The sequence below is a fragment of the Trichomycterus rosablanca genome, chromosome 7 (genome assembly GCF_030014385.1).
Source record: "Trichomycterus rosablanca isolate fTriRos1 chromosome 7, fTriRos1.hap1, whole genome shotgun sequence".
Lineage (NCBI taxonomy): Eukaryota > Metazoa > Chordata > Actinopteri > Siluriformes > Trichomycteridae > Trichomycterus > Trichomycterus rosablanca.
In genome coordinates, this window is record NC_085994.1 from 35365597 (window position 1) to 35383667 (window position 18071).

At 44.0% G+C, this 18071-nt stretch overlaps 1 protein-coding gene across 1 annotated transcript in view; it reads left to right on the forward strand.

Annotated features, from left to right (window-relative positions):
- Nucleotides 1-18071, forward strand: part of cabin1 (calcineurin binding protein 1) — a 73777-nt gene that overhangs the window by 8799 nt on the left and 46907 nt on the right. Inside the window, exons 11-27 of the mRNA XM_062999308.1 lie at nt 546-682; nt 862-1079; nt 1394-1466; nt 2608-2792; nt 3025-3162; nt 3341-3538; nt 3636-3872; nt 3991-4144; nt 4898-5010; nt 5137-5289; nt 6681-6887; nt 7540-7685; nt 8263-8524; nt 10306-10476; nt 11397-11486; nt 11572-11750; nt 12574-12791. Of these exons, the coding sequence (XP_062855378.1) occupies nt 546-682; nt 862-1079; nt 1394-1466; nt 2608-2792; nt 3025-3162; nt 3341-3538; nt 3636-3872; nt 3991-4144; nt 4898-5010; nt 5137-5289; nt 6681-6887; nt 7540-7685; nt 8263-8524; nt 10306-10476; nt 11397-11486; nt 11572-11750; nt 12574-12791 (2879 nt within the window). The remainder of the gene's footprint in view (nt 1-545; nt 683-861; nt 1080-1393; nt 1467-2607; nt 2793-3024; nt 3163-3340; nt 3539-3635; nt 3873-3990; nt 4145-4897; nt 5011-5136; nt 5290-6680; nt 6888-7539; nt 7686-8262; nt 8525-10305; nt 10477-11396; nt 11487-11571; nt 11751-12573; nt 12792-18071) is intronic.

The following is an 18071-nucleotide window of genomic DNA, read 5'->3' on the forward strand; positions in this document are numbered from 1 at the left end:
CTTGTCTGGGTTGTGTTACTTGTGTGCTTTAGGGAGCTTTTCCTTGCCACTGTCACCCTTGGCTTGCTCAACAAGGTCTGTCAGTTCTTGATTCTGTAAAGTTACTTTGAGACAATGTCTATTGTAAAACGCGCTATACAAATAAAAATAACTTGACTTGATTTTACACCACTTCACTTCACAAAGAACCTGCATTAGTACCTGTCTCATTATACCTAGAAATCTGACGAGAAGCTGTTATAAAGGCAGTGCAATACATCAGCCTTTATGTAGTCATATACTGACCCCAGCGCTGACATTGTGATATGGAGGGGGAAAACATTGAGAATGGGGCATGTATGAAATTTAAGCAATCTATAAGGACACTAATACTCTAAGATTTCTAAGATAAAATAATATAATAAATTAACTATCCATTTCCAATTTTTTGTCATCAATGTTGGCACCCCACTTGAGAGGATGCTCTGATGTATGATGAATTTAGTATTTGGAGATCATTGGTTTAATATCTGTGTCTGATCTGCGTGTCTGTTTTTCTGTCTCAGACTTAAGAAGTTTGATGTTGATGAGGATGATGAAAGCCTGAGTAACATGGACACCCAGGTGGAGACCAGACCCAGCTCTCAGCTGAACCAGGGCACTGGATCTAAATTCTCGGAATACATATGCTCTATGGAGAGAGGTACAAGACTGGCAGCTGGTGCTTGAAAGTTACATTTATTCAAACATCACTGCTTATAAAAAGCAAATGCATGTAAAAGTAATAAAGCCAGCAAGAGCCACCAAAGCATAGTTCACACCTGATTAGAAAAATTGAGTCACAAGATAACTTTTCTTCTTCTTTTTCTCCTTTTCCTATAGAGCGTGAAGAAGTACACGCTTTCCTGTTAGCTAATATGGAGAATGGTGGCATCCTTGAGCTCCTGATGCGCTACCTAAAAGTGATGGGGCAGAAGTTTCTGGAAGAGTGGCCGTCTGGACTGACCACTGTGGTCCTGGAGATCTACAACTGCTGGAGGAGACACAGTGCTGGGCTTCCCAATCCTCTGCTCAGAGACTCCAACAACAAACACATCAAGGTGAGTAAGAACTGTAGAAAACATTCATGTTTCCATTTGAACTGGAACCAGCTGGTTTTCTTTCTTTTGAAGACCAGTCAGCAGAACCAGTTCAGCATCATGTATTTTGTGTAGAGTCGGTAGTGAAGCTCTAACTAAACATGCTTATCATGATGAATAGAGCTGCAGTCGGTATATTAAAGCTCATCCTAAGCTTATTAGTGTCTGTTTATAAGATAATCCACAGAGCTCTAGCCTTATACTGGGACGTGATGCAAAATATCCACATAATTACACTTAGAAATTCTCCAATTGTGTGTGTGTTTGTGCTACAGGAGATGATGATGATGAGTCTGTCCTGTATGGAGCTGCAGTTGGAGCTGTGGATCGACACTAAAGGAAAAAACTGTAATTCATTTCACACTCACAAATCATTTATCCACATTGAATTTAGATTTACTCTAATGGATGCATCTCAGAGCATTTATATGTGCTTTATTTAAAGTCAACCCTGATTTGTTTCTTGTTATGGTTCAATTGGTGAGCTGCAGCGTGCACAAACCATTTATGTCTGTGGCAACATGACGAGCCGAGACCAATTGTCAATGACTGTGTTTGATATTAAAAACTTGAACTGATGAATCTTGCGTAACCAGTAACTACCTGTCCTGTCATAAATGTAACCAAAGAGATTGAACATCAGCAGCCAGTCATACTAACTAAATACAACTCATGTGCATAAGAAAATATTTATAGTTTCCAAGTGGGCAGTCTGGTGGCACAGCGGTACATTTTGCTAGCCCACTGCATGTGGGATCCCATGTTTGAATCCTCTGTGGTGCTATTGAGCTGGCCATGCATCTATATAAATACATACAGGATTGCCAGAGGGTTGGTGGGAGAGTGGCTATAATTAGCGTCCATAAAAATAATGAGTAGTGATGATGAAGTGATACAAAAAAAACCTCCGCCCCTAACGCACTAGAAACGTACAATGGTGCATTCTCTGCTGGCTGCCAGGCATGTCCATGTAATCGAGAGGCCGGAAAAGCGACACTAGTTTTGCACATTGTTGTGGCTAATGTGCATTCAGTTTAAAACAATGATGCTTGCATACAAAGCCAGAAATCGACCAGCTCCATGCTACCTTAGAGGACTAATAAAACCCTCTGTACCACGCAACCTTTGAGCTATTAGTCTCGCTCATCTTGATCCTCCACCCAGAACTCTGGGAAGACAGGCATCAAGGCTCTTTTCTGTACTGGCAACAAAAGACGATTAAAAACCCACCTCTATACCAAGCACTTAAGCTGAGAACTAATGTATTTAATGTACTTATGAATGCTCTTATTTAGTTATTTATTTCTAAAACAGAAAAAAAACATTGTTCTAACAGGGTTCCAGCAGAATTGTATGCTTGGACTGATGTCTACTTAAACTAGAGTAGGGAAATGTTTACTGTGGAAGCTTCTCAGTAAGTCAGTCTGTATAAGAGCATCTGCGACTAATTCTAATCTCTGACTAATTCTAATGCTTTGTTGTTTGCTAGCATCACAGAGAAGGAGTGTCGGGCACGGGGCAGATCACAGCGAGCTGGATAGCCAGGAAACCCGCTTCCAGACGGATATGTTCATGCTGATCATGGCCGCCTCACAGGGAGATGTGTTTGAGCGCGACTGGTACTACTTTGCTCTCAGAGTCCACTGGCTTAAAGCTCGGCACCTGGCTTTTCAGGTACTGCTGCTCATCATTTTAAACTATTGTTTAAGGCAGGCTGAGGTGAACTGATCTGAATGATTATTTATCAATTATAACAGCATGCTGTAGTTTTATCACTTCTATATCTTAGATTAGCTTCTATTAAGCTTCAGGTGATGGACTGATCTCAATGTATGTGTTGGTTTTAATATTTAGGTTCCTCCCACCTCTTAATAAAATGCCTATTTATTTTGGTGCCCTTTCTTAGGGTGACATGGAAGAGGCCTTGGAGCGTTACGACATGTGTGTCGGATTGTTGAAGTGCCCGCCTCAGAGCAGCGATGCAACCAACCTCTCCATCCACATGCCTAACCTCAGTGCGGACTCAACCATTACCCTAGAGGAGGTATGTTTCAGTGTGTATGCACGGCTTTTGTTACAGAAAACCTAGTGAGCTGCATTGCTGCCAACTGCCTAACTGATTGCCTTCATTGCTAAGGAAGATTTGAATTCTATGTAGAGAGATCACTAGGTTTTCGGACAGACCCTGTGTGTTTGTGACGCTACAGTTGTGTGTCTATTAGATTGAGAAAAAGCTGAAGTCTCTGGAGAGGTGTCAGTCTCTGGAGGAGATACAGAAACTGTTCGAGACTGGAGATTATCAGTCAGTGGTGCGGTTAGTCACACCCACGCTGAGCTACGGTCCCAACTCGGCCCGTCCGAAACCACTGGGTTACGTCAGCTCGGCCCCTGAGAGACCAGCACAGCTGCTGCTGTTGCAGGTAAGCCATATGCCATATCCTCGGAGACAGTCCAGCTGTCTGCGGCATCTGATCCAGGCCCCTGACGTCTCTCTCTGTCTGCATTGTTGTTCCACAGAGCTCTTTGCTACGAATGAAGGATTACGCTCAGTGTCTTGAAACTACAGAGGTGGGAATGAACGAGGCTATTCAGCACCTTAACGACTCGCTACACAGCAGCCCTACTGCCGAGTGGGTGTCCACGGTGATGGCCATGCTGCGCGGGATCGAGCAGTGCATCACGGAGCAGCCGCAGCTTCTCAGCACCACTCCGCAGACCACCAATCTGCCCCGCCTTGCTAACAACCTCATACAGGTCGGTTAAGTGTACGAGAACACGAAAGAAACACATACAGTTAAAATTCCAGCATTCGTTTGCATGTGAATGATGAAATATCGTTGCTGTGATCCTGACACGCCTGTTCTTTCCGTAGCTAATAGCGTGCAGCATGGTGTTGCCTGACGACCCTAGGGAACCTCACTTTACATCCATGCTGCCATGGATTCTGCTCTACCACCTACTCAAACAGGATGAACCTGAGTTTGACTGCATGCTTCGTCAGCACAAAGCAGACGAGGATGACGATGGTATGCTTTGCTAATCTTCCACTTCTCCAACTGTTTAGCTGTCTGCGAGCATGTTTAACTAGGTGTGTAAATGATCAGATACCACAGGACTTCATAGGACTCAGATGTTTTGTGGAGTCCATGGGTCTGTTCGAAAACCTAGTGAGCTGCCTTGCTGCCTACTGCCTACCTAAGCAACTGCCTAAGTAGAGAGGATTCTTATAAGACATCGAATTAGACACACTACTTAAGAAAGCGATTCAGCCTCAGCCTCAGACCATTCAAACCAATAGGCTGAGGCAGCACACTGCATTCTGGGATTGCCTTCACCTCTAAGGAAGCATCAGATGCTCCCTCAGTATTTAGTCAGATTATTGCTTAGAAATAAGGCACCTTAGTAGGCAGCATTTTAAGGCATCTAAGAATTTAGACATGCCTTCTTCTCAGGGTCGAGTGTAGGATGACATAAAATGCGTCTATGTAAAGAGATCACTAGGTTTTCGGACAGACCCCATGTCTTGACGGCATTTTAGGCAGGTGGTCCTACTGTATTAGTCTCCAATATATATTATTATATATTAGAGTACCTCCTCCAAGTTACCAGTTTTGTATTTGGTCTTAATCATGTTTTTGCATAGAAGCATCTGCAAAATGCCAGAAATGTAAAAAATAAATAAACAACAGTCATGTGTTACGGATTGTGAAGGCTGTTATGCAATCACATATGGGACAGATGGTGTGTAAACAACATTGACATTTGAGGCTTTCCTGTAGATGACGACACCCCCCTGATGCCCGCCTCTCTGACACTGTTAAAAACTGCTCACGAGTACCTGGGCCGCCGCTCCTGGTGCTGTAACTCGGACGGAGCTATTCTCAAGTTCTTCGTGAGTCTGAACACTAATCTGACATTCAGCGTGACCCCCTCATGTCACCTCGGGTAATTCTTCTGGCTTTCAACAGCTTTTCAGGTCATCTGTAGGGCGTGTGTGTGTGTGTGTCTGGTGTTTCAGGTGCAAGTGCTGAAGCAAAAGTTACCAGAAGCGAATGGGCTGCCGTATAAAGAGGAACTGGAAACAGCACTAGAGCAGTGCTTCTACTGCCTGTATGCTTACCCAAGCAAGAAGACCAAAGCACGCTATCTTGAAGAGCATTCCGCACCTCAGGTACTTGTGCGTGCACACACACACACAGAAAATGTTCAGATGACATTTTAATAGCAAGGTGCCGAGGTGGCGCAGCGGGTATTCTGCTGGCACATCAGACAAAATTGGCCATCAAGTCTGCTAGGTTGGAATAAGTGGGTGGGGTCTTCAACGCTGTCTAAGGACCCTGGTTATCAGCCTGAGGCACCTGTGCGGAGATTGCGGAGCATGGAGATCGGTGCGTGTCTCTCAATGCGCGATGTCTGGCCTCGTGTGAATCCGCCGAGGCATGGGCGGAAAAAAAGGGTTAGATGGACTGTGCACGCGTTGGAGGGGGCGTAGGGCAGACGAATATATCCCCTTTGGACACAATTCAGAGAAAAAAATTGGGAGAAAATGCATTAATAAATAGAAAAGAAATGTAATAGCAAGAGCCACGCTGCTGGTAACAGCAATTCTTGAGTTCCTGGGGTTTAAATCCTGGAATACAATGGTATGTGAATCTAGCCATTAAAGGGGCACTTATCAGTGCTCGCTTAGTACCAGTCCCAAGCCCGAAAAATAGAAGGGTTGTGTTAAAACCAAATCAAATATGTGGCGACCCCCACTGGTTGTACTGGTTGGATGGCTTTGTGTCACATTGGAACAGCTTAACCTCTTTGATGTCGATGCGTTTTCTACAAATGATTATATAACCATCCCACGTTTACACATTCACATGAACCTCACACCCAGCTGTAGCTCTTTGATTGCTCTGCTTTGGATTCAGCATCTCCTACTCCTCCGCTACACGTACAGCTCGGCTCGGCTTGATTACCTCCTCTCTGTGGCTTCTTTACAAGCTTTGTTAGCTAATGAGTTTCCGAGTGTTTTCCCCGAGCTAATTAGACAGCTGGGTGGCGCGAGGTCTACCCGGGCGGCAAAGTGACAACAGGCCAACTCAGCAATTGATTATCTCTTAGTGCAATGCAGGCACATTGATTACGGTGGCCACATACTTACACACCCTCCTGGATTCCTACCGACCACACAGTCATAGGAGCAACAGAGAGAAAGTCGCTTACCGAACACGACTTACGACTGTGACCAGACATATGCAATCAACTGAGGGATGAAGGCCTTGCTCAGGGGTCCAATAGTGAGGACTTGCAGTGGTTGATGGATAGTTAAGAGTGTGTAGCCTAGAAGCACCTGTATTTATTCTGTTGTTTAATGACTGCTGTGAATTTTTTCGTGAACTTAATAGAGCCCTAGTTATAAGAAATAATAAACAAATAAGTGACCTTTATATCAGACGTGTATGTCTGTTAAAAGAAACGCCTGGTCCAAAATGTTTACTTTCTTGAACTTATTTGATTGAGTGTTTTCTTCTTCTTCTTCACCCTCATGTTTGCTTTCTTTCTGTCGCCCAGGTGGAGCTCCAGTGGAGTGATGCACTTTTTATGTTTGAGTACTTCAAGCCCAAGACCCTGCCAGAGTTTGACAGCTATAAGACGAGCACCGTGTCAGCAGAGCTGGCCAACCTTCTGAGGAGGCTTTCTGGAATAATTCCTCGCTCCGATGAGCCCACGCTGTCTATCAACGAAGTGTCGGTTTACATAGAGGATGGAGCCGTCAAGGTACACCTGAGCACAATACTGCTACATATACAGCACATAAAACAAATGTAATTTACTCTTAATCTAACAGTGTTGCATTACAACACGAGGGTCAGTTATAAACTAAATATATGTGGATGGCTTCAATTTATTAACCGGGACTCCAACAAAAGGAAATGCTGATTATTTATTTTATGATACATTGTGTTTGCTGTGTGGTCTCCCATTTATCAAGCAGCTCTGGTTCTCTGGAGCCACTGGGATTTTTTCTAGGCTCCAGCTTTATCAGCTAGCATATAAAACTTTTTGAGCTTTAACTGACGTGTACATTTTTTGGTTACACCTCTCAAGCTATAAGAATGACGCTGGTTCGGTTCATGTTTGCTTTTTTCTCAGTGTGGAGGATTTCTGGATTCGGGACCATAAAATCTGTAACTTAGGACAGTGTTACTCCAGTATTTGCTTTCACCGTAAACATGTAACATAAGTAATACAAAGCCCCAAATCATGCTAATAAACTGGTCAATTAATCAAATCTGGAATTATTATAGTGTTTTCCCAGATGTGTTTGTACATTTAAAATAGTTTAATGGGAAGCCAATTTTGCCGATAAGTAGCTCATCATGTGTACGAATCGAATCAATTCTTTATTATTGTCTGTGTGCTTATTTAGGTACCATCCCTCCCTGATGGCGCCCCTCCAGCACCCCCTCTGGTTAATGAACTGTTCTACCTGCTGGCAGACTACCACTTTAAGAACAAAGAACAAACCAAAGCCATTAAGTTCTACATGCAGGACATCTGTGTCTGCCCTAACAGGTCAGTCTAAGTTATGTCTCAGGTTAGTTAAATAATAAATACTGTAATTATCCTTGCTGGATTTTCCATTTAGGCTGTGGCAATTTGTGTCCATTTAGTCAAAAGAGCATTTGTATGGCTGGGAACTGATGTTGGTCAAGAAAGCCACGACTGATGTTCTAGTTCATTTTAAAGCTGTTCAGTATGGCTGAGGTCAGGACACTGTGTAGGTCACTGGAGTTTCTTTATAGACAGTCATGCTGGAACAGGAAAGGGTCTTCCATAAACTGTTGCTGCAAAGTTGGAAGCATATACTTTCCTCTCTCTAAATTGATCTGTTACACCTGTTAGCAGTTGTTGGGGCCGAAACACATTCATTCAAAAATTTTAAGGGGCGTCCCAATACTTATGTTCATACAGTGTATGCTTTTTATAGCTCAGTGGTTGGGCTAAAATCTTTCCTGGATGAAATATGATGAATCCTGTTTCCCCTTTGAATCTGGTAACTCAAAATAAAATCATAATCCTGTTGATTTTTATCGGTTTGCATGTTTACATCCTCAGCAGAGTGAGCTACTAAACCGCTACTATTTCCCAGGTTCGACTCGTGGGCCGGGATGGCTTTGGCACGGGCCAGTCGCATCCAGGAGAAGCTCAACTCCAATGAGCTGAGAAACGACGGTCCAGTCTGGAGGTACTCGCAGCCCGTGCTGACCTGCTTCCGACGGGCACTGGAGATCGACAGCTCCAACCTGGCCCTGTGGATCGAGTACGGCACCATGTCCTTCGCCCTGCACTCGTTCGCATCCAGACAGCTCAAGCAGTGGAAGAACGAAATGCCACCAGAGCTGGCCAAACCTGTGAGTGTGGACAGATGGATGTGTGTGTATATAAAAAAAAATAGATCCTTAATGTACAGATCTACATACAGTGTATCACAAAAGTGAGTACACCCCTCACATTTCTGCAGATATTTAAGTATATCTTTTCATGGGACAACACTGACAAAATGACACTTTGACACAATGAAAAGTAGTCTGTGTGCAGCTTATATAACAGTGTAAATTTATTCTTCCCTTAAAATAACTCAATATATAGCCATTAATGTCTAAACCACCGGCAACAAAAGTGAGTACACCCCTTAGTGAAAGTTCCTGAAGTGTCAATATTTTGTGTGGCCACCATTATTTCCCAGAACTGCCTTAACTCTCCTGGGCATGGAGTTTACCAGAGCTTCACAGGTTGCCACTGGAATGCTTTTCCACTCCTCCATGACGACATCACGGAGCTGGCGGATATTCGAGACTTTGCGCTCCTCCACCTTCCGCTTGAGGATGCCCCAAAGATGTTCTATTGGGTTTAGGTCTGGAGACATGCTTGGCCAGTCCATCACCTTTACCCTCAGCCTCTTCAATAAAGCAGTGGTCGTCTCAGAGGTGTGTTTGGGGTCATTATCATGCTGGAACACTGCCCTGCGACCCAGTTTCCGGAGGGAGGGGATCATGCTCTGCTTCAGTATTTCACAGTACATATTGGAGTTCATGTGTCCCTCAATGAAATGTAACTCCCCAACACCTGCTGCACTCATGCAGCCCCAGACCATGGCATTCCCACCACCATGCTTGACTGTAGGCATGACACACTTATCTTTGTACTCCTCACCTGATTGCCGCCACACATGCTTGAGACCATCTGAACCAAACAAATTAATCTTGGTCTCATCAGACCATAGGACATGGTTCCAGTAATCCATGTCCTTTGTTGACATGTCTTCAGCAAACTGTTTGCGGGCTTTCTTGTGTAGAGACTTCAGAAGAGGCTTCCTTCTGGGGTGACAGCCATGCAGACCAATTTAATGTAGTGTGCGGCGTATGGTCTGAGCACTGACAGGCTGACCCCCCACCTTTTCAATCTCTGCAGCAATGCTGACAGCACTCCTGCGCCTATCTTTCAAAGACAGCAGTTGGATGTGACGCTGAGCACGTGCACTCAGCTTCTTTGGACGACCAACGCGAGGTCTGTTCTGAGTGGACCCTGCTCTTTTAAAACGCTGGATGATCTTGGCCACTGTGCTGCAGCTCAGTTTCAGGGTGTTGGCAATCTTCTTGTAGCCTTGGCCATCTTCATGTAGCGCAACAATTCGTCTTTTAAGATCCTCAGAGAGTTCTTTGCCATGAGGTGCCATGTTGGAACTTTCAGTGACCAGTATGAGAGAGTGTGAGAGCTGTACTACTAAATTGAACACACCTGCTCCCTATGCACACCTGAGACCTAGTAACACTAACAAATCACATGACATTTTGGAGGGAAAATGACAAGCAGTGCTCAATTTGGACATTTAGGGGTGTAGTCTCTTAGGGGTGTACTCACTTTTGTTGCCAGTGGTTTAGACATTAATGGCTGTATATTGAGTTATTTTGAGGGAAGAATAAATTTACACTGTTATATAAGCTGCACACAGACTACTTTTCATTGTGTCAAAGTGTCATTTTGTCAGTGTTGTCCCATGAAAAGATATACTTAAATATCTGCAGAAATGTGAGGGGTGTACTCACTTTTGTGATACACTGTATATGTTTTATTTACTACCAAAATGTTGATTTGGGCAGGAGGTTTGTTTCAGTCTTGTATATGTTTGTAGATGGAGGAGCGCAGGAATTCCATGCTGGAGACGGCGCATCAGTGCTTTAAGTGTGCTTCGGAGTGTGAAGGGGACTGTAACGAGGAAGAATGGCTCATACACTACATGCTGGGAAAGATTTTAGAAAAGCGCAAGCAGCCTCCCAAAGAATACCTGCAGCTCTACAAACAGGTGACCTACTCGCTACCTGGAATGATGAGCTAAAGAAGTGGATTTTTTAACTAAAATGCAGCTTTAGTGGCTCTTCATAACACAAACAGAAAACAAAAATTTTTCACTTGCTCTGTACATCAATAACATGTCTGGAAATTCTGCATTAATAAGGCAGCTGAATAATTGGCAGTTGTAGCAGTTAAGATACTGGACTAGTAATCAAAAGGTCACTGGTTCAAGCCCCACCACTGCCAGTTTGCCACTGTTGGGCCCTTGAGCAAGGCACTTAACCATCAGTTGCTTAGACAATTTATACTATAACACTATGTATACTATTTTGACATCACAGCTAAATGTCAAAAATGTAAATAAATACAAAAGCTAAACAAACAAGCTGCTCCAGCAAGTAAAGGCATCAAAAAAGTAGACGTTTACACAACTATACATTTAAACGCTCAGGTAAGAAAACATGTCTGGAGTACAGTCTAGTCCTTATTGTGGCTAGGTTGCCGTTGTTGGACCTCTTCGCAAGGCCCTTAACCAATCAAATGCTTGATTTTTTTATGGTCACAATTGTAAGACGCTTTGGATACAGCATATGCTCAATTCTGCGAATGACACAGTGGCTCGATGGGTAGCACTGTCGCCTCACAGCAAGAAGGTCCTGGCTTTGATTCCCAGGTGGACAGTCTGGGTCCTTTCTCTGTGGAGTTTGCATGTTCTCCCCATGTTTGTGCGGGTTTCCCCCAGGAGCTTCAAAGACGTGCAAGTGAGGTGAATTGGAGATACAAAATTGTTCATGACTGTGATTGATATTAAAGACTCGAACTAATGCCATGAATGTAACCAAAGTGTGTAAAACATGTCGTTAAAATCCTAGTAAATAAGTAAATAAATCTATGCAGTTGTGTTTTGATGCACGATCTCTTTCTCCACAGTCTGCCCATTATCTTCATGAGGAGGCTGCCAGGTATCCCCGAAGAATCCATTACCAGAACGCACCTGATCTGGCCATGGAGGCATTAGAAGTAAGCCCAGTACATTTTAGTCTCTTGTTAAATATTTCATTTCATTGAAAAGCTCCTTGTTTATTTGCACCTGTCTTGCTGTTAGCTGTTCTTCCGGACGACCGCCACCATTCTGAAGCTACTGGAGAAAGACAACAGCGGTGAAGAGACGGAACAGCAAAAGGACGTTCTGGACTATGAGCTTTTCTTTAACATGCTCGCTGAAGCTGCAGTTAGTCCTTTTGCCCGGGGAGAGGAGAAGAGCACGCCCACGCCCAGTGACAAGTATGTTTGCATTTGTTTCGGCCCTGTTTCAGTAATGTAATTGTAATTCGGTATATAATCTTGCGCTCGCCTGAGGATTTATTAGGTTCACCTATCAGGCTCCTATTGACGTCCCATAGCTTTAGAGCGTGGTGTAAAGGGGTGTAATATAGTGCACAGAGCAATCAACAGGCTACAGTCTTTAACTGTATATCCATAAAGATATACCAGGTCTGTGGCTCTGCTGAGATTCTAACACTCATAGTGGTGTTCTAGCATATAAGACTGTGGCAGTAGACAGCTCTATATTTATGCCAGTGGTTTTGAAGTGGGATGGCAACAACCTCAGAGCCAAGTGTCCACATACCTTTGGCCCTGTATTGTCTATTGAGGTTATTATAAATATAGTTGTTGCTTTATTGCCGCAGCAGCAGCGAATTACATTTCCAAGTACAAAGCAAGCAATTTAGAAATAAGGAGCTTGCTCAGAGGCCAAGCATTGGGGCTTAAACCGAAGACCTTCTGATCTAGTGGTTCAGTACTTTAGCCACTAAGCTACCACTGCCAACTGCTGTCTGTTTAAATATAAAAAACATCTAGCATAGCATGATCCTCGGAATGTGGTACAGCTCTTTGTGAGTCCACTGGTGTTTAGTGTAAAGCTGCGCTTGGTGACATTGCCAGTATCGTAGGGCGGATTGGGTGATTAAATTGCGTGAATTAGGGAATTGGAATTGACTAAATTGGAGCTAAATAGTCAACTAAAAATGTAAATATGCATTTTCAAGAAATCCTGTCTCTTATTTCTTGTAAAAGAACTCATTAGTGTTTGTTTCCCTCTTAGGAAAAAACACCCTTCCCTAAACGATGAAGACTCGCACTCTTCGGCGGTGACAACAACGGTGATGGCAACCTCCGCGGAGACCTCTGTGCCCACGATGGCTTCCTTGGCCAGCGACGGTGCGGCAGGTGTGACATCCCCCCCGTGTATGGTCACTCCGATCGACCACGATTACGCCAAACGTAAAAAGCTGCAGCAGAGGCAGGGGCAGCCGCAGGACGGTACAGTACACCTGGCCTGGAGTATATACTCACTCACACACTCACTCACCCGGGGGTGACTGCCATTGGGCTCGGGTTATTAACGACTCCTCTCAACCCTGCTCTTACCATCAGCACTGTGGCCGCAAAGGATCATGGGACACCTAGTGACAAAGCTAGCAGGGTCAACACTTTAAACGGGCCTGTTTGCTACTAATACAGTACAGTGATTAATAGGTGTGTTTAAGTTAGTAGGTACACAAGATGAAAGTAGGATAAATGAGAGATATTTACACACAGGAACCCTATTGCCCAATCACCATCAACTATTTTGCATGTAATCCTATGGTGGGTGGCTGCTCTGTGGTCAAAGCCCATTAGAAAAACGGGCTTGACTAATCAGAACGCAGCTCTCAAGGTTCTGATGGCATCCAGAAACTGCCCATTCTGAAGTGAGTTTGACATGTTTGTTTTCCACAGCCATAATGATATAATTAAAATATCCATTATTTGGACCAGATCTGCTATGGCTACCCCTAAGAAGAAAAAAATACTAGAAGTCGAACCAAATCAGGGACGCTTCTGGTTCCGGGAAATTCTGCTTCCCTTGCTTCATTCCTGTTACTGTTTTTTTTTTTACTGGTTCTTATCACTTACTTCTTAATCCCTTTCAATGCTTCCTTCCTCTTAGGTGGCTTTTGCATGATAAGCTGACAAGTTTATGCACCCTGCTTGCGGTTTCGAATTCACAGTTTACGGATATTCAAAAGGGTTTGGCTAAAGTGACCAGACATCACTAATTTTGAAGTGTAGGAGTCCAAAATAGGGAACTAAAACAATTCGGAATCCTTCCGAAATCTTAAAAGCCTCAAAGTAATCATAGAATATAAAAAACTGCAGTGTTTGATACTTGAACAGCATTTAGGATTAAATCCACTGGGCGCTGCTTCATTTCTTTAAGAAGTTTTAGAAGTTTACATAAGTGGTTCCCCTTTAGAATTACAGTCTTGACACTTTTGTGCAGTGCAAGCTTTGTACGGGTGCAGGGCTAGCTCAGCGGTTAAGGTACAGGACTAGCGATCAGAAGGTTGTTGATTCAAGACCCACATCTGCCAGCTTACCACTGTTGGACCCTTAAGCAAGGCCCTTAACCTTCACTTGTTTTCATTATACGTATACAGTCTCAATTGTAAGTCGCTTTGGATAAAGGCGACTGCTAAATGCTGAGAATGTAAATGTTTATACAAGTCAGAATTTGACATGTCATTTATTACACAAAATCCCAGTAGTCAAAACCAAATAGTCATTTTTGTATTACAGATGTGAAACATGGTATTGTAGGGCAGTTAGGTGGCATAACAATCTATAACAGTAAATCTCAGCTTTGCTATCAACTTGGTTGGGTAGAGATATGCGATATGCAATCTCTGGAACTGGTCTGGGTGCTGATACATATAAAGGAGGGGTTTGATTGTCACAATAGGTTTGTCAAAGAGGGCGTGTATATGTATAGCAATTCTCAAGGGGGAATTGAAAACTACTGGGAGGTAAAAATGTTCCTACGGTATACAGTGTATCACAAAAGTGAGTACACCCCTCACATTTCTGCAGATATTTAAGTATATCTTTTCATGGGACAACACTGACAAAATGACACTTTGACACAATGAAAAGTAGTCTGTGTGCAGCTTATATAACAGTGTAAATTTATTCTTCCCTCAAAATAACTCAATATACAGCCATTAATGTCTAAACCATCGGCAACAAAAGTGAGTACACCCCTTAGTGAAAGTTCCTGAAGTGTCAATATTTTGTGTGGCCACCATTATTTCCCAGAACTGCCTTAAGTCTCCTGGGCATGGAGTTTACCAGAGCTTCACAGGTTGCCACTGGAATGCTTTTCCACTCCTCCATGACGACATCACGGAGCTGGCGGATATTCGAGACTTTGCGCTCCTCCAGCTTCCGCTTGAGGATGCCCCAAAGATGTTCTATTGGGTTTAGGTCTGGAGACATGCTTGGCCAGTCCATCACCTTTACCCTCAGCCTCTTCAATAAAGCAGTGGTCGTCTTAGAGGTGTGTTTGGGGTCATTATCATGCTGGAACACTGCCCTGCGACCCAGTTTCCGGAGGGAGGGGATCATGCTCTGCTTCAGTATTTCACAGTACATATTGGAGTTCATGTGTCCCTCAATGAAATGTAACTCCCCAACACCTGCTGCACTCATGCAGCCCCAGACCATGGCATTCCCACCACCATGCTTGACTGTAGGCATGACACACTTATCTTTGTACTCCTCACCTGATTGCCGCCACACATGCTTGAGACCATCTGAACCAAACAAATTAATCTTGGTCTCATCAGACCATAGGACATGGTTCCAGTAATCCATGTCCTTTGTTGACATGTCTTCAGCAAACTGCTTGCGGGCTTTCTTGTGTAGAGACTTCAGAAGAGGCTTCCTTCTGGGGTGACAGCCATGCAGACCAATTTGATGTAGTGTGCGGCGTATGGTCTGAGCACTGACAGACTGACCCCCCACCTTTTCAATCTCTGCAGCAATGCTGACAGCACTCCTGCGCCTATCTTTCAAAGACAGCAGTTGGATGTGACGCTGAGCACGTGCACTCAGCTTCTTTGGACGACCAACGCAAGGTCTGTTCTGAGTGGACCCTGCTCTTTTAAAACGCTGGATGATCTTGGCCACTGTGCTGAAGCTCAGTTTCAGGGTGTTGGCAATCTTCTTGTAGCCTTGGCCATCTTCATGTAGCGCAACAATTCGTCTTTTAGGATCCTCAGAGAGTTCTTTGCCATGAGGTGCCATGTTGGAACTTTCAGTGACCAGTATGAGAGAGTGTGAGAGCTGTACTACTAAATTGAACACACCTGCTCCCTATGCACACCTGAGACCTAGTAACACTAACGAGTCACATGACATTTTGGAGGGAAAATGACAAGCAGTGCTCAATTTGGACATTTAGGGGTGTAGTCTCTTAGGGGTGTACTCACTTTTGTTGCTGGTGGTTTAGACATTAATGGCTGTATATTGAGTTATTTTGAGGGAAGAATAAATTTACACTGTTATATAAGCTGCACACAGACTACTTTTCATTGTGTCAAAGTGTCATTTTGTCAGTGTTGTCCCATGAAAAGATATACTTAAATATCTGCAGAAATGTGAGGGGTGTACTCACTTTTGTGATACACTGTATGTGCGCACACGCAATATGCAGTAGGTTTAGAAACGTTAGCTGTGTCTAGGCTAGAGTTAAAGTGTGGACCCCTCTAGCTGTGTCACCGTGTCCTTGTTCCTTCCTGCGGCCAACTCGGGCTCTCTTCCTCCCTGCTGCCTACCTGCCTGCTCCCTCTCTGCCTGCCTCTGTCCTGCTTTGCACCTGCTGCTTCATAATTTATGCATGATGGGATATGGAATCCACACTTAGGAAACTACAAGTATTCCCACAATGCCACAGTGCACTTTGCTCTGCTGTGTGTGTCTAATGACATCTAAGTGTTTTGTTGCTCACTTTTCGGGTTGCCCGATTTTGGTACGAGGGTTTGGATCTCTATTAGAGTCACATGTAAGTTTTATATGCATTTGTCATTTTTCCTTCAGTCCTATCCAGGAATAAATTGTATCTGATGTCACATCTACGTTCAGGTAAAAGCTAAACTGAATGATCAGAATTTCCAACTTTTGGATGTTTTCTAAAGCCATGGTCTCCTTTACAGCAAGCCTCTCTCACGACCATGATTACTGCCAGTCTGGCTCTGCATCTGCTTTACAAGCTGGACGTGTGTATGGTACAAACTACAGACACCTTCCTTTAGTCCGTGAGGACTTAACAGTATTGGCTTTTTTTCTCTGTGGCTGTGGTAGAGAACCATTTTTTTTCATAACAGTAAAATTAGTGTTAAATATATATATATATAATTGTCCACATATTAAAAGTATTCAGTACTTTCCATGAATTGGGAATAAGCCTAGGGGGCGCACCGGGGTGATGGCGGAGTGATGCTTTTCCGGTGGAGCTTATACAGTGTATCACAAAAGTGAGTACACTCCTCACATTTCTGCAAATATTTTATTATATCTTTTCATGGGACAACACTATAGACATGAAACTTGGATATAACTTAGAGTAGTCAGTGTACAGCTTGTATAGCAGTGTAGATTTACTGTCTGAAAATAACTCAACACACAGCCATTAATGTCTAAATGGCTGGCAACATAAGTGAGTACACCCCACAGTGAACATGTCCAAATTGTGCCCAAAGTGTCAATATTTTGTGTGACCACCATTATTATCCAGCACTGCCTTAACCCTCCTGGGCATGGAATTCACCAGAGCTGCACAGGTTGCTACTGGAATCCTCTTCCACTCCTCCATGATGACATCACGGAGCTGGTGGATGTTAGACACCTTGAACTCCTCCACCTTCCACTTGAGGATGCGCCACAGGTGCTCAATTGGGTTTAGTCCATCACCTTTACCTTCAGCTTTCTCAGCAAGGCAGTTGTCATCTTGGAGGTTGTGTTTGGGGTCGTTATCCTGTTGGAAAACTGCCATGAGTTTTCGAAGGGAGGGGATCATGCTCTGTTTCAGAATGTCACAGTACATGTTCGAATTCATGTTTCCCTCAATGAACTGCAGCTCCCCAGTGCCAGCAACACTCATGCAGCCCAAGACCATGATGCTACCACCACCATGCTTGACTGTAGGCAAGATACAGTTGTCTTGGTACTTCTCACCAGGGCGCCGCCACACATGCTGGACACCATCTGAGCCAAACAAGTTTATCTTGGTCTCGTCAGACCACAGGGCATTCCAGTAATCCATGTTCTTGGACTGCTTGTCTTCAGCAAACTGTTTGCTGGCTTTCTTGTGCGTCAGCTTCCTTCTGGGATGACGACCATGCAGACCGAGTTGATGCAGTGTGCGGCGTATGGTCTGAGCACTGACAGGCTGACCTCCCACGTCTTCAACCTCTGCAGCAATGCTGGCAGCACTCATGTGTCTATTTTTTAAAGCCAACCTCTGGATATGACGCCGAACACGTGGACTCAACTTCTTTGGTCGACCCTGGCGAAGCCTGTTCCGAGTGGAACCTGTCCTGGAAAACCGCTGTATGACCTTGGCCACCATGCTGTAGCTCAGTTTCAGGGTGTTAGCAATCTTCTTATAGCCCAGGCCATCTTTGTGGAGAGCAACAATTCTATTTCTTACATCCTCAGAGAGTTCTTTGCCATGAGGTGCCATGTTGAATATCCAGTGGCCAGTATGAGAGAATTGTACCC